This window comes from Malania oleifera, chromosome 4 (assembly GCF_029873635.1).
Source record: "Malania oleifera isolate guangnan ecotype guangnan chromosome 4, ASM2987363v1, whole genome shotgun sequence".
Taxonomy (NCBI): domain Eukaryota; kingdom Viridiplantae; phylum Streptophyta; class Magnoliopsida; order Santalales; family Ximeniaceae; genus Malania; species Malania oleifera.
In genome coordinates this window covers 2,263,529-2,286,891 of record NC_080420.1, presented here as the reverse complement: position 1 = coordinate 2,286,891, position 23,363 = coordinate 2,263,529, and the positions used below count along the sequence as shown (strand labels likewise).

At 34.2% G+C, this 23,363-nt stretch overlaps 1 protein-coding gene across 1 annotated transcript; it reads right to left on the bottom strand.

Moving 5' to 3' along the window:
* Positions 1–419: 419 nt before the first annotated feature.
* LOC131153647 (large ribosomal subunit protein uL10) lies at positions 420–7,332 on the bottom strand. Its single transcript, XM_058106099.1, has 6 exons — positions 7,123–7,332; positions 3,899–4,168; positions 3,730–3,798; positions 1,368–1,466; positions 898–1,290; positions 420–812 (listed from the first exon to the last, which is right to left on the bottom strand). Exons 2-6 carry the CDS (start codon positions 4,154–4,156, stop codon positions 669–671), a joined length of 963 nt encoding a protein of 320 aa, XP_057962082.1. The 5' UTR covers positions 4,157–4,168; positions 7,123–7,332; the 3' UTR covers positions 420–668.
* Between the last annotated feature and the right edge of the window lie 16,031 nt (positions 7,333–23,363).

The window sequence follows — 23,363 nt, the reverse complement described above, 5'->3', positions numbered from 1 at the left end:
TTGGTTTTGGATTGTCTAATTATGTATGCCAGAATTTGAACAGTTGGTGAAATGATTGATTAAGATGGGTAATTGCCACTTGAACTATTCGCAGAACAGTCCAATGATTTGATTAGTGGGGTGAACTACGATAACATGATTAAGCAACCTAACCTACCCTGAATAATTTTTTTGTCTAATCACCAATTGTTGATGTGGTTGTGGATGAATATTTGTTTTGGTGTCCTCACCATGACTTTTGTTTTGTTCACCTTTCCAAAACGAAACACGCGCGCAAAGCAAAAGAAGTGGGTCTCCTCTTGCGCATGGCCCTTTGTCCCAAGGGAAAGGAGAATAGCCACTTTAACACAAATACCATTTCATCAAAGATTTTATGTTTGATTAGTGAATAAAAGTACGAAAATAAAAACTAAACCAAATTAATGAATAAAATTTTATTTTTTCACAAAATAGCAGATACAAACATTAGGCTAATTCAATCAACTTAAAACTCAGCTGGAAAAAACATAGGAAAAAAGTGGACAGTATGGTGAGCAGAATATGAATCAAGAAGTTGATTCTAAGACAATAATCCGCATCCAGGCTAATATTTAGAAAATCACGACTAACAAACTGAAACCTGAAATCCTAGTCTCAAGCACAAAACTGTATTGTAATAAACATGGAACCTAGTCGAATAGACCGAAGCCCATGTCATCATCAGACTCTTCAGCAGGTTCTTCCTTCTTTTCCTCGGCAGCAGCGGCAGCAGGAGCAGCACCAGAATCAGCAGCTGCAACTGGGGCTGCAGCAACTGCAAACTTGCTAGGATCCTACACATGCATCGACAGTCAATCATCAGCTAAACAAGGAATTGAAAAATTATAATGGATATTAATGAACATAAGCACTACGAACCTGTAGATATTCCTTCACTTTATCTGCATGGGGATAAGAATACTCGGCCGCAATGGCAACAGAGAGAACATTTTTGTAGGCATTGATGAACATGTGGACTGCTGCAGCTAAGGTTGGGTATGAAATGGCCAGCGACAGTGCGGTAACCATGGAGACACCAGTAGCAAACTTCTCAACAAGGTCTTCTTCGGTCAGGTCGAGCACCTCTGGGCTGAAAACGGAGCCATCATCATAGACAGATTCGATAACAAGACCATAAGAGAAGGGCCTTATCCCTAGCTTTGCAAGAAGGGCAGCCTCAGAGGATCCCACCTTGTCACCCTTCTTAATAAGCTCCACAGGGGTAATGATTTCAACAGTACCCTTGTTAATCTTGGTAGGAATGTTGAGGACCTGAGAGGCAATAACATGAGAAACTGTAGCTAATGCAGGAAAATGATGGGGTAACGTTCTCAGTTGACAATACAAACCTGGAAGAAAGAGGTCTGGGAAGGATCAAGTCCTGTGTTGCCAGGCGGGACAACAACATCAATTGGGGCTATCAACCCAACACGAGCAGGAGCTCCAACCTGTCCATATTGCAGAAAATATTTACTATGAAATTTGCAGCACAAACAAAAAAGATATGTCTTGCAGAAAATGTTAACAAAGAAATTTGCAACACAAACAAAGAGGATAAGTTATTAGATCCAAAAGATACAACCGTCCAAAAGTACCAAACAGACCTACAACACAGAGCATATGTTGGTGAAGGGGGGCAATGTTTCATTGCCTACTTTATACCATTTTAACTCAAAGAAGAGCTATAGCTAAAATTCTAAATTCAAAAACTAGTAGATTGGGATGCTCCACTGGGTAGCTTAAATTAGATCAATCAATACCATGTAAAGAAACAAGTTGCTTGACAGAATTCACCAACTAAATACAAGAAAAATTAGGGTATTAACTTCAAAGAAAAGCTTTGCATGCCTAAATGGATTCTAGATAACTAAGGGATGTATTTTCCTTTTCTTTTATGGTTTTTTGTGTTAGGAATATACGAACAAATTCCCGAAATCTGTGAGAAACAAATAGAGAAAGGATAACGCCAAAGAAAAATTCAATCACACGCACAAGACAATATTTACGTGGTTCGGCAATTTTGCCTACGTCCACGGAGTTGCAGGGATTTCAATATTATCAGGAAGAAAGCACAGAGAGTGCGGCGATACAATTCTCTCGCTCTCGCTCTCTCTCAAGAATACAACAACTCGAACCCTAATCACCCGAAAGCACCCTTTTTATATGTTGCGCCTAGGGTTCCGTTCCGAATGGGCTCCAAAAAATTTTCCCCGGGGGCAACCCCCACGAGTACGGCTTGTACCGCTTAGTCCATGAGCACTGCGGCTTGGGCCTCACGCTCCATGGACTAAGCCTTAGGATAGAAATCTCTAATTAAACAGAGGTCGGGTCGTCATCCAAATTAAGACACAACTAGGCTCCACAAAAAAGCCCAACATTTTGGGTGTGAAGGAGTGGAGGTACATACCAGATCTGTTTGGATTGAGAATTGGAGTTGAATTCAGAAATGCAATTCTAGTCCCAAGTCAGTAGAGGATTTAAATTGTATCTAAAGTATAATTTCAGCATTTGTTTTGCACAAAGAATTACAACCTTCAACTATAATTCCAAAATTTTCTCTCCTTTTTTAGTTTGAGCCTGGCTGTTAGTTGGTACATGTTTGCAGTATGCAGACCTTGCCTCAGTCACTTACTGTGATGTTGGTTGGAGGTGGTGGCAGTCAATAATGGACATTAGCAACCATCGTAATAGCTGTATTTGCCAGCATTTGTAGGATGATGGAAGCCAATAGCAGTAACTGATACGGCTGTCAACAACATCTTCAAACTCTTTAAGTCCATTTCTAAAACTGGGATGGTATGAATAACCAAATTAAAAATTGAAAAAATTTCAGCTGCTTAATTCTAATTTAGAACACTAACAGCGTATCAATTGCCAAATGAAGCACAAAAATGCAGAAAAAAAAAATTGTATTAACATAAGAAATATTCATTTTGATGAAAAATTTCTTCTTATTACATGTCCCTTGTGCTTTACACTTTTCATTTTTATAGATGCTCACTGGTTCATTCCTACTGACTGATCAAGCCATGCCAGCAAAAATTGCTTTCACAAACAATGCCTCCCTTAGAAACTCGCACAAATGTTGTTTATCACTATATAATATAAGCCCCATGAAGTGACAATGTTTCCACTAGTCAATAACTATCAAATTCCAGACAATTTTAGCATTGCATGTTCTAAATTTTATTAGCATCACTAAGATTTTAAAACCTATGTTTTACTAAGGTCTACAGCATGAATTCATAGATTCAATAAAAGGCAATAACACAATCCCCAATCCTATCTGACAAGCCTTAATTTCTTATTCCAATGAAGGAAAAATATAGAAGATGATTTCTCGAGGGCCAAGTTTAACTATGGAAATTGGAATTGCAATTAGAATTCAAATCTTCAGAAATCCAGCCTGTACTCTGCAGGTGTTGCGTACGCTTCGACCCTATAAATATAAATTATAGAGCCACAAGAACATAAAGCAATGAAAATTATCATTTCGCGTTGTTGCATATAAATTGTCTCAATTCCATGACATCAGAGAAGTCATTTGAGTACTTGGAAAAATATAATAACCAAACCATACCAACTTCTTCCGATGATAAGGAACAATTGAAGTAATTCAACATCAAAAACAGTTCAAAAAAGTAGAAAAACTATGAGCAACTAGTAAACAAGAAAATAATAAGTAAATACATAATCTATAGATAACTTCACCTTGTACTTGGCAACCTCCTCACGCACTTCCTTCAAATCCCCCTTGGTGAAAATCAAGCCAACATTTCCCTAATAAAACCACATAAAAATTTTAAAAATAACCATTACAACCTAATGCAAACAAAATAAATCAAAAGACAAACAATGAACAACATAAAGCAGTACGAACCACAAGCAGAGGAATGAGGTTGAGGAAGGCCTTGTTTCCAGTGTTCTCAGCATGAATCCTTATAGACCGCTTCATCATGGTGTTCTTCCCCATCAAAACAATGGAATCACCACGCAAACCTTTCCGAATGTTCTGCAACTGGTTGGACCCCACATTGTCAGCTGCCGCCACCAGAATCTGACTGTACTCATCCAGAAGCTGGCAGAGCTTCTGATCATATGCTATCTTCTTGTCTGCCTTGGAGGGTTTCACAGCCATTGGTACAGAGATCTAGCAAAGATTGGGGGAGAATAAATAGAAATAATTAAAACTAATCAAAGCAAAAAAGAAGGCCAAGACAAAGAAAGTGCTTTGTCTGAACTTCAGGAAAACCCTATAATGTTGTCTTTGAGCCGGGAAGGAGAAACTGGCAATTTATATATATATATATATATATATATATAGAGAGAGAGAGAGAGAGAGAGAGAGAGAGAGAGAGAGAGAGAGAGAGAGAGAGAGAGAGTAGCGTGGGGAAGTGGTGAAGTTGAGAAGATGAATATGGGCCTCTGATGGGCAAGATAATGATAGGCCTTTTATGGGCAGTGAAATTAGATGGGCTGGGCTTTCGGACGAAGATTTTGTTGTTGGCTGGCCTTTCCATGGCAATGAAGCTAATTATTCAGGCTCGCCCAATTAATGTACCCCATGACTGGGAGGATTGTAATTCTCACGAGTCTGAGCCAAGTTAACCTAAAATACAGACTCCCTAACCCCACTCCCTAATTATAGCAGCTGAAATCTCAATATCTCATTTCATATGAAGGAAATCTAGATATTTAGATTCAAGAGATAAGCCAATGGAAAACTATACTAAAATTTTGTTGAAACTCAAAATCTCAAACCTGTGTAACAAGTGCAAAATGCAACAAACTTCTACATTGATCCGGCGTTTTGGAGCATAGAGAACAAAAAAGGGATCCATTTCAGTAACATTAATTTTGAATGCTAATTTTAGAAAATAAAATATCACATTTTTTCAATTAAATTTATTCTATACTAATAATTAATAATATCATGTGCATTGATGAGATATTCTCCGAAACTCAATGCTAATTTTAGCCTCTTTAACAACCAAAATTTTCAATGCTAATTTCCGTTAATTTTGTCTTAAGAGTTCCAATCACTAATCAAAGCTTTTCTATACAGTTAAGTAAATAAAAGTAAAATTTAACATAATAGCCCCCAATGTTCTAAACAATAATGTTAAATCATATGCTAATTGAAAATTATATTAAGCGAGAAATATGTATGATAATAAATGTAAAGGTCTTATTCTTGAGAAGCTTGATATACATTGTTGGTCCACAACCTAATAGTTTAAACTTTTAGGTAAAGTTATAATCTAACACAATATCAGAGTTGGTTACTAGGAGGTCATGAATTCTAATCTTGTTGCCTGCGTTTATTGTGTGGTGTTTAAAAAAATTATTGTACTCCCTATCATGGGTGTTATTTATTGTATGTTTATCTCTCCAAGTGTTGTCAGGCTGCAAGGGAGTGTTAAAACTTGATATACATTGTTGACCCACAACCTAATAACTTAAACTTTTAGGTAAGACAATTCCTCTCTTAATTAATTGCTTAGGGATTGAATTATTTAAATTAGTAAAATATTGAACCTTTTTAATAGTTGACCTCAATAAAATAGTCAAAGTTCTGACTATTAGATTGATACAATTGTCTTAATTTAATAATTTAGAAATAAAAGGATCTTTTCATTCAAAAATTAATGTAATCTCATATATTGTATGTGTTTTTAGTAATAACAATAACATACATGACTTGAATCTAAAATTTGTTATTTTTCATCCCACGATCCTCAACATATCTACACAAAGCATGTTTGTTTTTACAATTGTATGTAAGCCATTGGGTTATATAATGTTTAAAAATACAACAGATAGTCCTCTAGAGGAAAAACCAAGTGCTTAAAGTTTGGAACTTTTACGTTCTATGTTACATGTTCAAATCCTGAAGCTAGAAAGGAGAGAAGGGGTATAAAATGAGATATGGGCTACCTCCTGTTATGTAGCCTATGCCCAATATGGGATTTCAATTGACCAAAAAAATACAACAATCATTTAAAATTAAAATAAGAAAAAACATTTTAAGACCGTAAGGCTCATTCAGTTATAAAAAATATTTTCTATTTTCCTTATTTTTTAAAAAATATAAAAATCTCAGCTTTTTAAATTTTTGATGTTTTTTGTATTTAAAAAATAAAAAAAATAAAAAATTTATTTAATTATGCAGAACAAATTTTATTTTTTATTTTTAGATTTCAAAATAATTACAAAAAATACAACTAATTTTTCAAATTTTCAGAAATTATGTAAGGTAGTGTTTGGGATCATGAATTTCAGGGCTCAGATTTGAACTTGTGTGAATTTAAAAAAAACTAAGTAAAATTTTATATTATATTTTGTCAAAATCCACACAAATCAAAATCCAAGATCTAAATTCCATGCTTCCAAACACATACTAAGAAATCTAAAAAATAAAAGAAAAAGATGTTTTCTAACTTTTCTATATAAATTTAAAAAATTGGAAAATGAGGTGGTATTTTTTTGTAATCATTTGAAAAATTGAAAATAAAATTATTTCCACAAGAAAATGACGTCAAAATATTTTATTGTTTTTCATTTTCTTTATACAAATGTTGCAAAACTGTAAAATTATCTTTTTTTTTTTTTTTAAGTCTTCGGAAAAAAAATGAAAAATGAAAATGTTTCCCACAACTAACCACACCCAGTCGAATCTTAAAATAAGTAACAAAAGATATGGGAGGAGATATGGAATATCTCCTAACCCAGCAGCCCATTCCCCTAACCAGAATCAGAAGCATGCAATGTAAGTCCTAGGAACTAGAAACCCTAGCCCTAACACAATCCGTTAAAACCCACCGAACCTAATCTCCCAGACCTCTGGACATTAGAATATGAAAGCAGAATAATCGGGCTGCGCGTGAGAAGTAAGAAGACCTTAGCTTATGAAATTTCAAAACAGAATCAGAGTAAAATGCACTCGTATTCAACAGCGACCTGAGCTCACATGGTTTTCTACATACAGACATAGATACATAGAAGAAGAAGAAGAAGAAAGAGAGATACAGATATATCTAGGATGTAGAAAAATTAGCTCTAACAAGCATAGAATTCAAATTGAGAGAGAGATGGAGAGCTCACCGGTAGTGGAGATGTTCAAGAGGGAGAGCGGGCGTGGCCTCGAGGCACAACGGCAACGGTGCAAGGGGGGCAGCGGCGCACAACTGCGTTCAAGGGATGCGCGTAAGCCGAAGCCCTAGGGCTTATTACAGTCCCAGGGTGGTGGATTGACGGGTTTGGGCAGCTCAAACGGGTAAATGGATTTGGGTTTAAATTGACTCAAAAATCCATACATTTAGTAAATGGGAGTATAATTTATTTCTTTCAATTTTTTTTTAAATATTTTATTAAAATTAATTTAATTTTTTGGACAAAAAATACTCATCTTTCCTTAAATTTAATAAAAAGACAGAAATCTTCTCTGAAATTCCAAAAATGTCACATTTTTTTTTAACAAAATACAATGAAACTTTTTTGTCTTTTGATAATCCTCTAGGGAGGTTCTTAAGACTTTTAAAACCTGAAGTCTCTAGAATTTTTGAAATTTCAAATATAAGTCATTATCTTTTTGTCAAACCCTAGGGGAGGTTAGTGTCTTTTGCCTTAATTTTTTTTTTTATTAAAAAAATAACACTTTTTGAAAAATAAAAAATAAGATAGCATAAAAAGGGAAAGGGTCCAAAAGAAAAAAAAAGTGTAAATGGGTCACTCAATGGGTACTCGACATAAACCTGCCCAATCCGTTTATTAAATAGGTTGGGTTCGAATTAACTCATATATAAGTTGGTCGCCTCCTCTCAAACCCAAACTCGATCTAAAAAGGCAAATGACGGATAACTTGTCAGATTTTGTCTTGTTTTACCACCCTTATCTGTGTTCATTTCAATCTTTGAGGGTGATTGACTTGGCCTATCAGTAACCCATTAAGTTGGTCAGAGTTATGTCTAAATGTTGTTGTTTAAACAATTTATGACATTTAGCTATTGTTAATTATTTTATTTTTATCATTTATTTATTATTTATTTTAAGAGTAAAAGGCATTGGCCCCTCCTGAAATTTGACAAAAAGACAACAATATTCCTTGATGTTTCAAAAATAACACAAAATTTTTCTAAAATTTGCTAAAAAGACATGAACTTTCCCTAAAAAAGCTTGTCTTTTTACAAAATATAAGAGAATATTTGTATTTTTTTGGTAAACCTCAAGAGAGGTCTTTGAAATTCTTGAAATCTCAAAAAAAGTTTCAGAAATTTTTTAAATTTCAGGAGAGGTCGTTGTCTTTTTGTTAAATCTAAGGGAAGGTTAGTGTTTCTTGCCTTAAAAATAAATAATAAAAATAAAATCATTAATAATAACTAAATGTTATTGCTAAAACAACAACATTTTGTCAAGGTTTTTTTTTTTTTTTTTTACTGTCGTAGTGTTCTTGGAGGCGAAGGCGTCCCCGGGATGAATGAGGAGTAATAAATATTAAAAATTTGATGGAGTCGCCACTAACTTATTGCTTTACCTACGTGCGGTTAGAATACCTAATTACTATTCATTGATTGGTCTCTAGACTAATCTTAAGCCAAGAAACTAGTAGTTTTTGTATGTTTTTACCAAAGTTGGGAATGAGAGTTCAGTTATGTGAGGAGAAGGTATTAGCACCCCCTATAAGCTCGTTCTGTGAACAATGCCTAATTAATTATGAATTATTCATAAATTGAATCTAATGGTCTTTAACTCCTTTAAAATAAAACATACAAAACAAATAGATAAATACAATTTAAAAAGGAAGGGAATGAAACTTAGAGTGCGATTTAAAAATGTTTAATAAGACCTCCAGACAAGGGGATCTTGTTAGGTAAACCCCCCCTCAGAGCTAATACAGGTAAGGTTTGAAATACCTCTTTGCCATTTTTAAAATCATTGGGAGGCATCCATGCAAAAATCGAGAAAAATCATCAATTTTTTAGCAAAAGAATCTTCAAAAATATCCCTAGGGTTTTTCAAAATTTATAGAAATTTTTTTGAAAAGTTTCATTACTTTTCTAAAATTTTTCGGGCTTTTAGAGACTTTTTCCCTCATTTTTTATTTTTTTATTTTGGCTCAAAATAGCTCAAACATATTTTCTGTATTTTTCTGATTTTTCAAAATATTTTCCCCAAAATTTCCTAATTTTTATATGATTTTTCCCATTTAAAAAAAAAAGGAAAAAATTAAAAATTAGATATAAATAAATAAATAAATAAATATCGGTTCAGGAAAATCAGATATGTTCGATTGGTCTAGACCGAGCTCAGCCCGGCTAGACTAGGTGGGCCACGTGTCCACCCACCATGGTGGCACGTGGCACTTTAAAAAAAAAAATTCACTATGGCATTGGCGTGGTGTCACCTGCCATTTGTCAAGCCCCAGTAACTTAAAAAAAAAATTACTGTAGTAGGATGACGTTTGTAGTGACCCGAAGAAAATAATAATAATAATAATAATAATAATAATAATAATAATAGCAGTATTTAAATAATAAGAGGGAGAGAAATGTAAACAGAAACAGAATGAGGCCGTGGACTTCGTCGACGACATTGCATTTTGGAGCAATATAATTTCAAGAATTTTCAGGGTTCGTCAACGAATACAAGGATTTGTCGATGAATGTCTTCAGGATCTCGTAGACAAATACAGGGTTTTGTCGACAAGCGCATAATGAAATTCGTCGACGAAGCTACGTCTCGTCGATGAAAAAATACCGAGAGACGGATTTTGGGTTACTCTGAATTTCGTCGACGAATACAAGGATTCGTCGAAGAATTTACTGAAGGGCTCGTCGACGAGGTGACGTGTCTCGTCGACTAATCTGGCCCTATAAATAGAGCAAACTTGGATTTTTATTCAAATTTCAGTGCTCTCTCTCTCTCTCTCTCCCCTACGGTCCCTCTTACTTCTTTATTCGATTTCGGCCCTTCTAGTCGCCGGATCGACAATCCGAAACCACCACGACACTCGTGGCCAAGTTCTCTGCAAGTCTGCCGGAACGGATCGTTGGTGAAACAAAGTTGGATTTCATCCCAAATTCAGGATAAGACATTTTAGCCCATTTTTGGCATTCTGATAGTTATATAAAATGATGTAGGCGAAGAAATACTGATATTCTGTTCTGAAAAATGTTGTTTTTAGGGTGTTATGTAGGAGGCCCTACGGGTGTTAGGCTAGTAAACCATAAGGGCTTTCTAGTAGTCAAGTAAGGGAAATATACTATGCTAGGCGATTTTAAAATATTATACAGTTTATTAATTTATGAATATTATGTATTAAAGTATGGCGTGGCTTGAGAATATAAGTATAGTACGGAGATATGTTTTACGAATTTCAGTACCACGATTTTACGAATTTCAGTACTATGATTATACGAATTTTTAGTACCATGATTATATGGAATTTTAGTACTATGATTATGCAGTTTTCAGTGTTACGATTATACAGTTCTCAGTACTATGACATATGGAATATAGTTACAGTTTATGATATCATGGTTATTACGGTTATTTCAGAATCATGGTAAATCAGATAGTTGTATATAGAGATATATTATATAGTATCAGACCCTATTGGACTATGCAGTTATAGAGTACGGTACCGTTGCTACAGATATTATGTTATGTTATGAGTGCAACCACCTATTTAGATAATACGTGTTAGTAGGTCGATCACCTAGGCCCTTGACGTGGACAGACTCCCCATCAGATATGGGTTGAGGTGGGCAGATCAGACCGATGGAGTATAGTGATTTATTCCTGATTGGCCGGCCAGGGTAAGTCCTGCCTACGAACCGCACAACCCTGCCATGAGGGGTTAAATCATAGTACACAGTTATCCACAAGGAAAGTTTTCAGTTATTATTACGTATGTACAAATTTATAGAAACTAGGACATACTTATGTATAATAGAAGTATTTTGAATAGTAACTTACAATAATGTTATGTTAAGCAATATGGAAAGGGGGTGAATTTTATTACTTGTATTGTATTTACATATCCAGTTATACATGATTATATAGAAACAGATTTTCATATTATTATAGCTCATTTGCCATACACTAGTAATAGCATATTTCGTCTTACTAAGCGTTGGCTCATCCCAATGTTGAATCATTTTTCAGGTGAACCAGGTAGGCTCGCAGATAGAGGGGCTCCAGTACTGCCTTGTTAGCAGATAGTGAGTATGTTGTGGAGAATTTTTGTATATCCCAGCATAGTTGGGGATATTTTGGGAATAGTAACATTTACATATTTTGGAAAACATGTTAGCACTCTGGTATTATATTGTATATATTTTCATATGGTTATGTTCATGTGATTTCTGCTTCTCGCTGCTTAGGCTAATGATTGGGTATGTCCCCAGTATGGTATCAGAGCATGTAGAATGTCATAATGTAGATTATCATAGTATATATAAAAAAAAAAAACCCAGTTTATTAAGCAGGTCGCTACAACGTTAATGTGACGTCACCTGCCACGTGTCAAGCTCCAGCCACTTTTCTCCTTTTTTTACTATAGTAAGGTGACATCACCTGCAATATGTCAAGCCTTGATTGGTTTTGTATTGACTAGGATTACTCCACGCCACCCCCTAAATACTTCGACTAGGTTGTGACGCGTGTCACCACACGTGTGGTGACACTTGTCCTATTAACCCTAAGTATAAAAGCCATTTTTTTCTTCATTCCTTTCCTTTTCTCCCATTCTCTTTCTCTCTCCTCTCTTTTTTCTACACAAATATCTCTCTCTCTCTCTCTCTCTCTCTCTTTTTGTGTTCTTTCTTTTGTTCCTTTTTTTTTTCCCCTTTACCAAATTCTTACCTCTTCCTTTTATTTTAGCAAGTTTGATACAAAAGAAGGGAATGGAGGAATCGTTCAAATCTCTGGTTGCAGATAAGTTCACTTCCCCCCAACCTAGTCATCTCATGTTTTTTTCTTTTTATTTGAATGTTTCTTCCTTTGCTATTTTTCCCCCTTGGATTTTCTAGTCTTTTCTCGGGAGCCAAACGGGCTCCCTAGCTTTACCAAGGTTGGTTTTAACCCAAGGTTTGAGTTAGGGTTAAGGCTCGAGTCAGGTTAAGGTTTTGGGTTTGGTTAGAGTTACGATTGAGTCAAATGGTTGGGCCCGACCCATGATTGGGCCGAAGACCAATTAGGTTTTGAGACTTGGACTTTTGGGTTTTATATAAAAAAAAGTTTGGGCTTTGGACCTTTTTTAAAAAAAAAAAACTTGGGTCAGGGCTTTTTAGATGGTTTTGGGCCATGGGTTCTTTAAAATGGGGTTTTCTTTCTTGGTCCAGGCCTTTTTAAAAAATAGGGCTTGGGTTTTTCAAGCTATTAAAATGAGTTCTGGTTTTGGGCTTTTAAAACTAGGGCTTAGGCTTTAACTGAACCAAATTAGGGGTTCATGGACTGGGGGTTTGGGCTTTAAAACGGGTTAATGGCTCCAAGTCCTAGGTCTTGTGTCACGCCTCGACCCGACACATGGGCTCGGGATGCTACTTTAGTGATGTATGTGTACCTGATACCACATCATCATAAATTAATGTAGTGGAAATAAGGAAACATTCTCCAACATACATTACCAGAGCTCTAAACTGTTATCATATGTACAGAAAACTCCCCAATATCCATATTACAATCCATAATACAAAACAAAGCCCATCTCAATCTATACAACCATATTACATCTCAGGGCTTCAAACCCTACTTAAATACAACAAAGTTCTTACTAACACTCACAAAAATCTAACTGGCTATCAACCCGGCCTAGAGTTTGCTAAACTCGACCTCGAGATGGACTTAAAAAGATAATTTGTATATTAGGGTGAGACACCTCTCAATAAGGAAGATTAAGTTAACATCAGTGTGTGGTCAGCATGCATTCATTGTTTACAGAAAACATTCATCCTTCACTTAACCGAAAATGGTTACTTACATTGTACTCACTTTTCACAGTTGAAAATACTTGTCTCGTTTCCATAGTATAAATAGATCTGTAAATAAGTAACATCATTTACATAAATCTATAGATATGCATAAAAGACATTCCTTGGAACTAAACACCATTTACTTCTCCCATGGTATGGGTTGTGCAGCCCAAAGGAGGGACTTAGCCCTGGGGGATCAACCCAGACTAAGTCAAAACATACATTTACATCTAACTCCGACAACGCAGGCATCCACAACTTGCTTGCAGATCCAATTACCTAACCCCTTCCTAGTCCGGACTTCCAAGGTAGGTACACCCTCTACTGAGGCTAATCGGCTGAGACCACCCTACACTTCTATCCAGAATAGTGTGGGTGCATATGGCCAAATACTGAATCTCTAGTAACGATACCGTGCTCATAATATAACTGGTCCTCAGGGTTCCTCAAACATATCATGCAGTTTAAGTAATAAAAACAGTATTTCAAACTCATTTCATATAAAATCTGTCATATTATAAAACTCGGCCCTCGGCCATCATATACATCTCGGCTCACAGCCGCTAAACATAATCCCAGCCCTTGCTGCCGTCATATAAAACTAGGCTCACAGCCGCTAAACATAATCCCTGCCCTTGGCCGTCATATACATCTCGGCTCACAGCCGCTCTATCAAATCCCTATATTTTCACAAGCAGTTCCAGTATTTCACAAACATTCCCAAATTCAATTTTAAAATAATATTTACCTATCATTCACCTGCCACACAATCTCAATAATTGAACATAGCCCGTAGGCAACCAAGAAAACATACTATATTTGGTTTGGAAGATAAAACCAAGCTTCCCACCGTTCATTTTTACTCAAAATATCATATCGTATATCTTAGCTTTGAAAAAACCCATTTTGAACGGTCGGTTTTCGAAGTAAGAACTGAAAACATAAATATACATACCCAAAATACATTTCCATCGGTTCAAACTTGTTAAAATGCTGACTTAACTTAATCCCCTTACCTGTTTCTGAAAAGAAATCGAAACGGACAGAAAGACCCAAAACCTTAGCTTTTCGAATCAATAGAACTACGAGTACCGACTATCTTGGAGGAGAGAGAGTGAACCGGGAGCAAGTGAGAACCCGTAGGAGCCTTTTAATGAAGAAAACCCAAAACCCTAGCAGAGCCCAAAAAGGAGAACTTTTGAAATTTCAAGAAAAAATGAGCTCACTTCTATTTATAAGTGAGTAGCTTAGGAGAAAACCGGCGCCAATTTTCCTTATACCCACAAAACCGTCATCAGTTTTGCAGTTGACTCGCCTAGTTGACCCAAAACCGACAACAATTTTCTCATGCTCTCTAAAACCATCTACAATTTTGGCCCTGCCAACCAAATTCCTTCCTTTTTATTTTATTTTTCCTTTATCTCTCCTTATTTCTCTATTTTATACATATTTTCTTTTATTTATCGGGTTTGGGTTCCTACATCTTGGGTCTGCGAAACTTGGGTTTACGAGTCACACAGACTGGATCCAATTTAATGGATTGGGTCAATAGGTTAGAGTGGGTTGAGTTAACAGGTCAATTTTAACATAGTTTCACACTACTATAATTGCATGATTAAGTATAAAAATAGGGCAAAACACAAAAAAAAAAAAAAAAAAGGACCCAACCAATCTTTGGTCTTCTACTCCTCCGATCTTTTTAACCAACCTCGGTTCCCTTCCGCCTCTAGCTTTGAATATTTTCCTTGAGACTCCTCCTCAAACTCTGTCAATAAGTTATCTGTTCTTCAGCTCTGAATTCTCAATTTGCTCTAGACTGGCTCAATTTATTCCTCTCTCAATTAGAATTTTCTGATTTCCCTCACCACTGCTTCAGAATGTCTCTCAATGTGTATATCTCGAGAGACACTAAATGTGTGTATCTCTCGAGAGACTCTCTGAATATCTCTCAGTGTATATATGTCTATTTCTTGGATAGCCTCTCAATTGTCTTGTGTATGTGTTCCTCTTGTGGAAGTCTCTATTTATAGGCTTACGGTTTTGATCCTTATTAAAAACCAAATCAAACAATTTAGGAAGTAAATCAACTCTTCCCTATTGCCGATTTCCTAGTTAAATGCCTTTCCATACGTGTGCTTTCGTACTGACAGAAAATTTTCCTTATACGCTCAAAAGCATTAAAACTAGATTTCTCTTACCGATTTCCTTCCATGTGAGTCTCAAATAGATTAGTAAAATTAGGGAGCAAATCAATCCATTTTATTGCATATTGGTCAATTTGAGGAACAAATAGTCCAATTTTATTGTAAAATTAACTAATGTAAGAAAGAAATCACCCAATTTTTATTGTTGATTTTCCCCTAACATCTCTTTTTGTGCATGTGTGCAGGTGCTAACAGGGACATTGAATATTCCTGCATATTCTACTTTGCGTATTTTGTTTGTATCAATGTAGAATTTCCCTATATTTTTGTTTTTTTGTTTTTGTATTCTGCTGTATTTTGGACTTTCCTTGTATTTTTTTCACTTTTTGTATTTTCTGCTATATTTAGAGTGAAATAAAATGTGTAATTTTTTTTAAATATTTGACCGTGGACAAAATGGGGTGTCTACACTTACTAAAGAGCTATTGAATTTTCGCTATATTATTCCAAATTATTTTGATCTATCTTTAAACAATCAATCAAACATGAATGGTTATTTTTTTTTTTTCAAATATTATTTCAATTCATTTACCATATATTTGGAGATGTTTTGGATTTAGATTTGCATTTGATTTGGATAACATATAATATAAAATTGTACTAAAATTTATCTAATTTTATTCAAATTCAAATTTAAGATTCGAAATTTATGTTACTAAATGCAACTTTAATATTATCAAATTAGAAATAAGGACAACCCTCAATAACAAAATGATATCCTTGAAAGTAAAATCATATACATTCTTTGAACTATTAGCATATAAAGACTCCTCTGAGATTGTCAAATGAGTCATTATAAAATGCCCAAGAACAACAAAATTGGTATTTTTCATGCTCATTAAGAAATCCTATAGACTGAAGGAAATGAAAACCATCATGTTGCAGCCAAAATTGAAGAATAAATGTTTGTTTGGTCTCAGTTAATATAATTGATAGAGCAAAAGCAGATCTTGTTATTGGGGGAAAAAAAAATGAAGAAATGACAACTAATCTAAGAAGACTTGGACTACGTTTGGTTTGCAAAATTCCTATTCTTAGGAATAGTTTAGTTTTAATAGGTTAGTTACAATTAGTAATATGAGAAATTGCATTGTTACTATAAAGTAAATAATTGTAAAATTATTTTATAAATCCAAAATAAGGTACAGATAAGAAATAACTATTATCAAATTTTATCACGGGAATGTATTCCTTTCTTATTACACATTAAATAAAATAATTAAAAATATATAAGGAATAAATATTCTTTTTATTTTCAAAATTTAATTTATATTCTATCTTATTTCAATGAATAACTATTCCACCAAACCAATCAAGCCGTTATCATATGATTTCCATAGGAATTAGTCTATAGTTTTCGAAAAAAGAGCAACAATAAAAACTTACTTGATAAAGTAAGCAAGTTGGAACAAAGCTAATATCTCAATTGAAGCGCATTTGTTAATAATGATTGCAATAAGGAGTATATTGATGAAATGGATAAAGAAACTAGTGATAATTATTGAAAAAATCTAGACTACCCAACATTGCTTAATTTGGCCAACATGATGGAAAGATGATAGATGACATCAAAAGAACAGCAAGAGACCAAAAAAAAATCCCTTTTTTTTTATAAATAATTTTCTTTTTATCTTTTTAACTCAAGAGTTTGGATAAAAAAAATGATTTAACAATATCTATTAGAGTGAATAACAGGCAGAAATTTGTCAAATAGTCTTATCTACCTTAACCTTTGAGTCTTATTCATACATCATACTGTGCAAGGAGAAGAGAGTTAGAAAAGAAAAAATCCACCTCTTCTCTTGGTATATCTTCAAAGTCATTCTTATATTTCTGATTGTTAGTTTGAGTGGTGTTGTCTTGATTTCTTGTTGCTCCTACAATTGGTATTAGAGCCACAAGCAAGTCAAAGAAATCCTAGCCTACTATAAAGAAGGTATTTCTATATTAATAAAATAAAAAGTGTTGTAAAAGACGCAGAAAAATAAATAGAGACGAGAATGAATTTTTACATGGTTCAGTTATGCCTACTCCACGGGCCGATGGGATAAAAAATTTCACTATTTCGGGAGCAATTACAAGATGATTTGAAACCAGCTTTGTACAAAATATTTCTCTTCTTTCTATATCTTATCTTCTTGCATCCTTTCTACTCATATGCCTACTCCAAACCTTATATGTGTATGTCAAAATAAGAGGAAGAGAGAGCCCTTTTATAGGGCAATAAGGATAACACATAATTTATGGTGGTGAAAAATGAAAGGACATAATTTATGGAGATGGGAAATGAAGGAGTGACAACCATTAATTTTTAAGGTTTTCATAACACCCCCCCTTGGATGTCACCTATATATTAACTCCTTTTGTTAAAATATTTAAGATGTCTCATTTCGATGAGATGAACCAACTTCTTGAATGTTGTAGTAGGAACAAAATTGCTAGACTATCACTTGATCGAATCTGCTGAATATCTATATCATCATTCTTTTGGAGTTCATATGTGTTAAGTGTCTCAGCCCTTGGAGTATATATGTCCTGCCCCGCAGCAAAATTATACAATAGAGTCTAGAGGGGAGGGTGAATGGATTCTTTTTGCATATTTTGATTTTCTCTACAAAATAAAACTCTTAGTAAGATTCAAAAAATTATATCACAATTAAATCAAGTGTAAACCATGCACAAGACAAGTAAAATAAAGAGAAAGGTAGAGAAAGATCAACATCGATATTTTTACATGGTTCAGCACCAAGCCTACGTCCACACCTTAGCGCCAAGCTAAGGTTTCCACAATCCACTATAACACTCCTTCACCAGTGGAGCAAGCCTTACAACTCGGGTACCAAACCCTACACTCGGGAACAAATCCTTACCGCGCTCACCAAAAGCCACAAGGATCACCAAGATGCCTTGCAAGTTCAGTTCACAAAGAACCTTCACTAAACGATTCACAAAGAATCTTACAACAAGAAGATGATTACAAAGTAATGCCCCTCACTATGAGCTGATAATAATTACAACACAATCTCAAACTACTCTCTCATGGAATGAATCAAACACAATTAGTGAGCAAGAGAGAATGAACACATGTAATGAATAACTAATATGCAATGTGCTTAGGTTTTGTATAAAAAGATATTTTTCACAAAGAATGATAAAAAACCTTCAAAAACATGTTAAATCAAATCTAAAGACTTGTATTTATAGTCAAGAACTCTTTCTAGCCATTATCTAACCATTAGGAGTGAATCCCATTCGGGTGGCTCAAGTTCTAGTCATTTTCTACCCATTGTTGTGCTGGGCTCGAGGTCACTAGTTGAGTAGTCACACTCACTAGTCGACTAGTCCCACCATCTAGTTTACTAGTGCCCTCCACTAGTCGACTAGTGCCTGGGCCGTGAGACATAAATTTGCTACTAGTTTTTCTAGTCGACTAGTGCTATGCATTAGTTGATGAGTGCTATGTTTTTCTTTTTCAAAAAGTCTTTTAATGACTTAAAATAATCTTGGACAAAAGTATATGAAATATATTAAGTCTAATAAAGTTTAATACTTGTCCAAATGAGTTTCCCTTTGAATATAAGATATCTTGATTAATAAAATACATTTGAAAGTTTATTTTGATATCTTATATACTTCGTATGTCCTTTACAGAAAATATACTTGACTTCTTTGAAACTTTAGGACATAAACCATGTTTTGACACAATCAGGACTAAGTATGTGAAAATTCAAAATACCAAGATGTTGGAAACTTGTCCCTTACAAAAACAACTTTGAGTTTAAGATTCTTTTGAGAAACTCTTTGAGTTAACTTTGAAAACCATGAATGTTGAGTTTGTTGACTTTAGGTGAAATCCTATAAACTCATGTGTCTTAGTATGCATGTGCATTGCTCAACTCTTGCTAAAAAATCGTGCATGAAACAAAACTCAAGAGTTACAGAAATTACTACCTTAACCACAATCCTTATTAAATATAATTTCTACATCATGCTTCCATAGATGTGCTTGAGTCCCTTCCGAGTGAGTGTCCTTTTGAACTTTTCTACTTGACGTCTACTCGGTCCAATCTTTACCTTTGATTCAGTACTTCATGTATTCGTCACTGGAACTTGTACTAAACATGATTTGCAAAGATAGGAAATACTATGAACAGCATATAGGTTAATATCATCAAAACATATAAACCATGATTATGTAGCCCCTGAGGCTAACAATGTGTATATAAGAATTTTAGAGAGATATGCTTCGTTTTGTCACCCTTTATGTATCATTCTCTTAGTTGAGTTGTACATGTAGCGTCATTGATGTGTTTAATTTTTATACAAGTTTTGTCATACTTTCACTCTTATTTTTATGTTAGCTTGCGTTTAATTTTATTATTTATTAGAGTTTTGATTTGTTTTGTTCAAGAATAAATAAATTAAAGGAGCCATGGGGAATAAGGAGGAAACTTTCTTTTTCAAATTCAAATTCCCTTCAACAAGAGTTATTCTCAAACTCAAATTTCTCTCCCGAATTTCCTGAAACACCCTTCAGTATTTGGAGCATAATTTTTTCTAAAAAAAATCCAAAAAGGGAGATCTTGGTATCTATGAAAAGCTAAGAAAAACTCCCACAACTTTTGTGTTGAATACTTTCAAAGATGGGAAGATCTCGATAGAGAAAATCGCTCATCAAGGCGGCGGCAGAAAAGAAGGGAGATAAGAAGGAAGGACGACCAGAGCTTATTAAAAGGAGGGGATTCGAAGCTAAGAAAGGAGGAGGAGGAATTGTTTCACCATTAGAGAGGAATTCAAAGCTTAGAAAAAGAAGAAGAAGAGAGAAGTCAAATTGGAGTTGTTGACGATCGAGATTCTCGATCTACATACAATTTTTTTTAATTCTTTCATCTTCTCTTTGTACAATTTTTATTATGAATTCTAGAATCATTATGGTTTAGTTTTATTTTATTATGGGCTAATTTCTATTGCTAAGGCTACGATGTAACCTCTCTATGACAATTCTAAATCTTATTTCTATGTGATCATAATTTTATCATTCCTTTTAAGTATACATCATTGAGTTTAATGCTTTCAATTATTTGATCAATAGTTGAATGATTTGTTATGCATGTTAATTCGAGAGATGATGTATGTATTTTAGCTTCGCATGATGTATGTCATAAATTGAACGGAAGACAGGAATGTGTCAACGTGATTTGTGCGGCTTTTATGTGAAATATTATTAATTTTAATGTACTCAATTACTTTTAAATTTGCATAGACATAACGTGGGGTATTGTATTTTGAGTAGTTCTAATTATACTCAAGAGAGGGTCTTAGATAAGTTAGAATATTTCACCGTCAAATAGGATGATAATTGATTGATTGCATGATTAGGATTTGGGATTTGATTGGTTAAGTGAGATGCCCTAGTGTTTTATTCTTGGGTGAAACCATCTTCTTTTTATGTATTTAGTTGATTTAATTTAATTTGTTATTATTTTATTTTTCAGATTCAAAATCCACCATTTTTCTTGATTTTCAAATAATTTAGAATTACAATAATTTTAATAGTTAATAGGTAAATAGTCCTTATGGGTTCGACATCCTTCTTTATCACTATATTACTTGTTACGATTTTGTGCACTTGCGAATTTTCACAATAGTCGTCTTCATATAAAACTATTGGAATGTCCTTGATTGATTGAAGACCACAATTTGCTTGAATATGAGAAATCATTAATTTGAGCCACACGTATTTTCTACGAACTTCATGGATAGCTAGTATTTCAGAATGATTAGAGGATGTTACTGTAACCGTTTGCTTTATCGATTTCCAAGAAATAACAGTTTTTTTGTAAAGAAATACATATCCAGTTTTAAATTTAGCATTGTTAGGATCAGATAGATATCCAACATCTGTATATCCTACTAGTTGAGACTTGGAATCAAATAAGTAGAATAGACCAAAATCAGATGTACCTCTCAAATGACGCAGAATGTGCTTAATTACATTCTAGTATCACCGAGTACGAGCAAAACTATATCTTACTAGTATATTTACAACAAATGCAATGTCGGGTCTTGTACAATTAGCCAGATACATCAAAGAGCTAATAGCACTTAAATATGATACTTTAGGACCAAGTAATTCCTCCCACTTATCATGAGGTCAAAATAGATCTTTCTTAACATCAAGTGATCGCACCATCATTGGAGATCCCAAAGGATGAACTTTGTCCATATAAATTTGGCTAAATATATTTTCAGTATATTTAGATTGATGAACAAGAATTCTTCCATTTACATGTTCAATCTGTAGGTCAAGACAATATTTTGTCTTTCTTTAATCTTTCATCTCAAATTTCGCCATTAAATAATTAGTAGCTTTAGTGAGCTCTTCAGGAGTTCCAACTAAATTCAAATCATCAACATAAAAAAAAATTATAACAAATCCGGATTCTTATCTTTTAATAAAAAGGCATGGACAAATTGGATTATTTATGAATCCTTCTTTCACAAGGTACTCACTTAATCAATTGTACCACATGCGTTTAAATTGCTTTAATGCATATAAAGAATGTTGGAGTTTAATTGAATATAAATTTCTGGATTTTGCTTCAGACAATTTAAATCCTTCAGCTATTTTTTTTTTAGATTACGCACCAGGTATCCACGTGTCTGTTTTACGGTCCACGTGACTAATCCTGCCCTCCTTGAAGTTGACCCCACAATTCCAAAGGGAGGGTAAATTCAGGAGTCCAGGGACAGAAACGAACCCGAGAGGGTTTGAACACCTGACCTCGTGAAAGGCACTCTCGCAGTCCGCACTACCACCTGAACCACACCCTGGGGGTACCTTCAGCTATTTTTGTTACTACGTCTATAAGACGCATGCTCAGTCGTTCAGCGACTGCTAGCCCAATTAAGAAAGTGAAAGTGATTCCATCTATTATGAGAGAATATGTCTCCTCATAATCAATTATGAGTTTCTGTAAGAAATCTTGTGCCACAAGCCTTACTTTATATTGAGTAATTTCATTATTTTCATTTTGCTTGCGCACAAATACTCATTTGTATCCAACGGGTTGAACATTTTCTGGTATTTGGACTACAGGTCCAAACACTTCTCTTTTTAATAAAGAGTTTTATTTTGCTGTGATAATATCTTTCCATTTTGTCCAATTACTTCTATATCGACATTCATTAACAGATTTAGGTTTAGGATCCTCATTATTTCTGATAATATCAGTAGCTAATGCATATGCAAATATTTTGTTGACAACAACTTTATTTCTATCCCACATTTCTCCCGTGTAATGAGTTGAGATCTCATTATTATTTATAGATATCTGTCCCTTTTCAAGGGATTTCTTTTCAGGAGTTTTCTCTTCAAGATATTCCTTTTTAGGAGGTTTCATAATAAAGATTTCATTTTTAGGAGAAACAGGTTTGTGAAGGTCGAATGAATTATCTACCTATGTAACTTCTTCTGGAGTATTTACATATTTCAATTTTATCCTTCTGGGAGTTTAATCTTTTGCACCAATAGACCTTCCACGGCTGTTGTCATTCAAGGACATCAATACGTGCTGGAATATTTATAGTAGGTATATGAGATTTTAGTATGACCTTGGTATTGGCAAAAGAATCTGGTAACTAATTTGCAATCCTTTGCAAATGTATAGTCTTCTGAACTTCAAGTTCACTTTGATTTGTGCGAGAATCTAAATGAGATAAATTCATAGCATTTCATATGATTTCATGTTGTGTTTTAAGCACTGATTTTGCTCCCCCTAATGTAGGGAATACTGCTTCATCAAAATGATAATCTTGAAACAGTGTTTTAAAAAAATCGTCTGTTAAAGGTTCAAGATATCTAATAATAGAAGGGGAATCAAAACAAACATAATACCAAACTTTTAGTTCTTTGAGGAGGGGCAATAGGAACATATACTACATAACCAAAATTTCTTAAATAAGAAATATCAAGTTGTTGCCCAAAAAACTAATTTCATGGGTGAAAGTTGATTTTAAACAGTTGGCCTTATACGAACTAAATATGCAGCATGAAGAATAGCATGTCCACAAACAGATATATGCAATTTGGTTTTCATAATCATAGGTCTAATAATGAGTAGAAGTATCTTAATAAAAGATTCAGTTAAACCATTTTTTGTATATG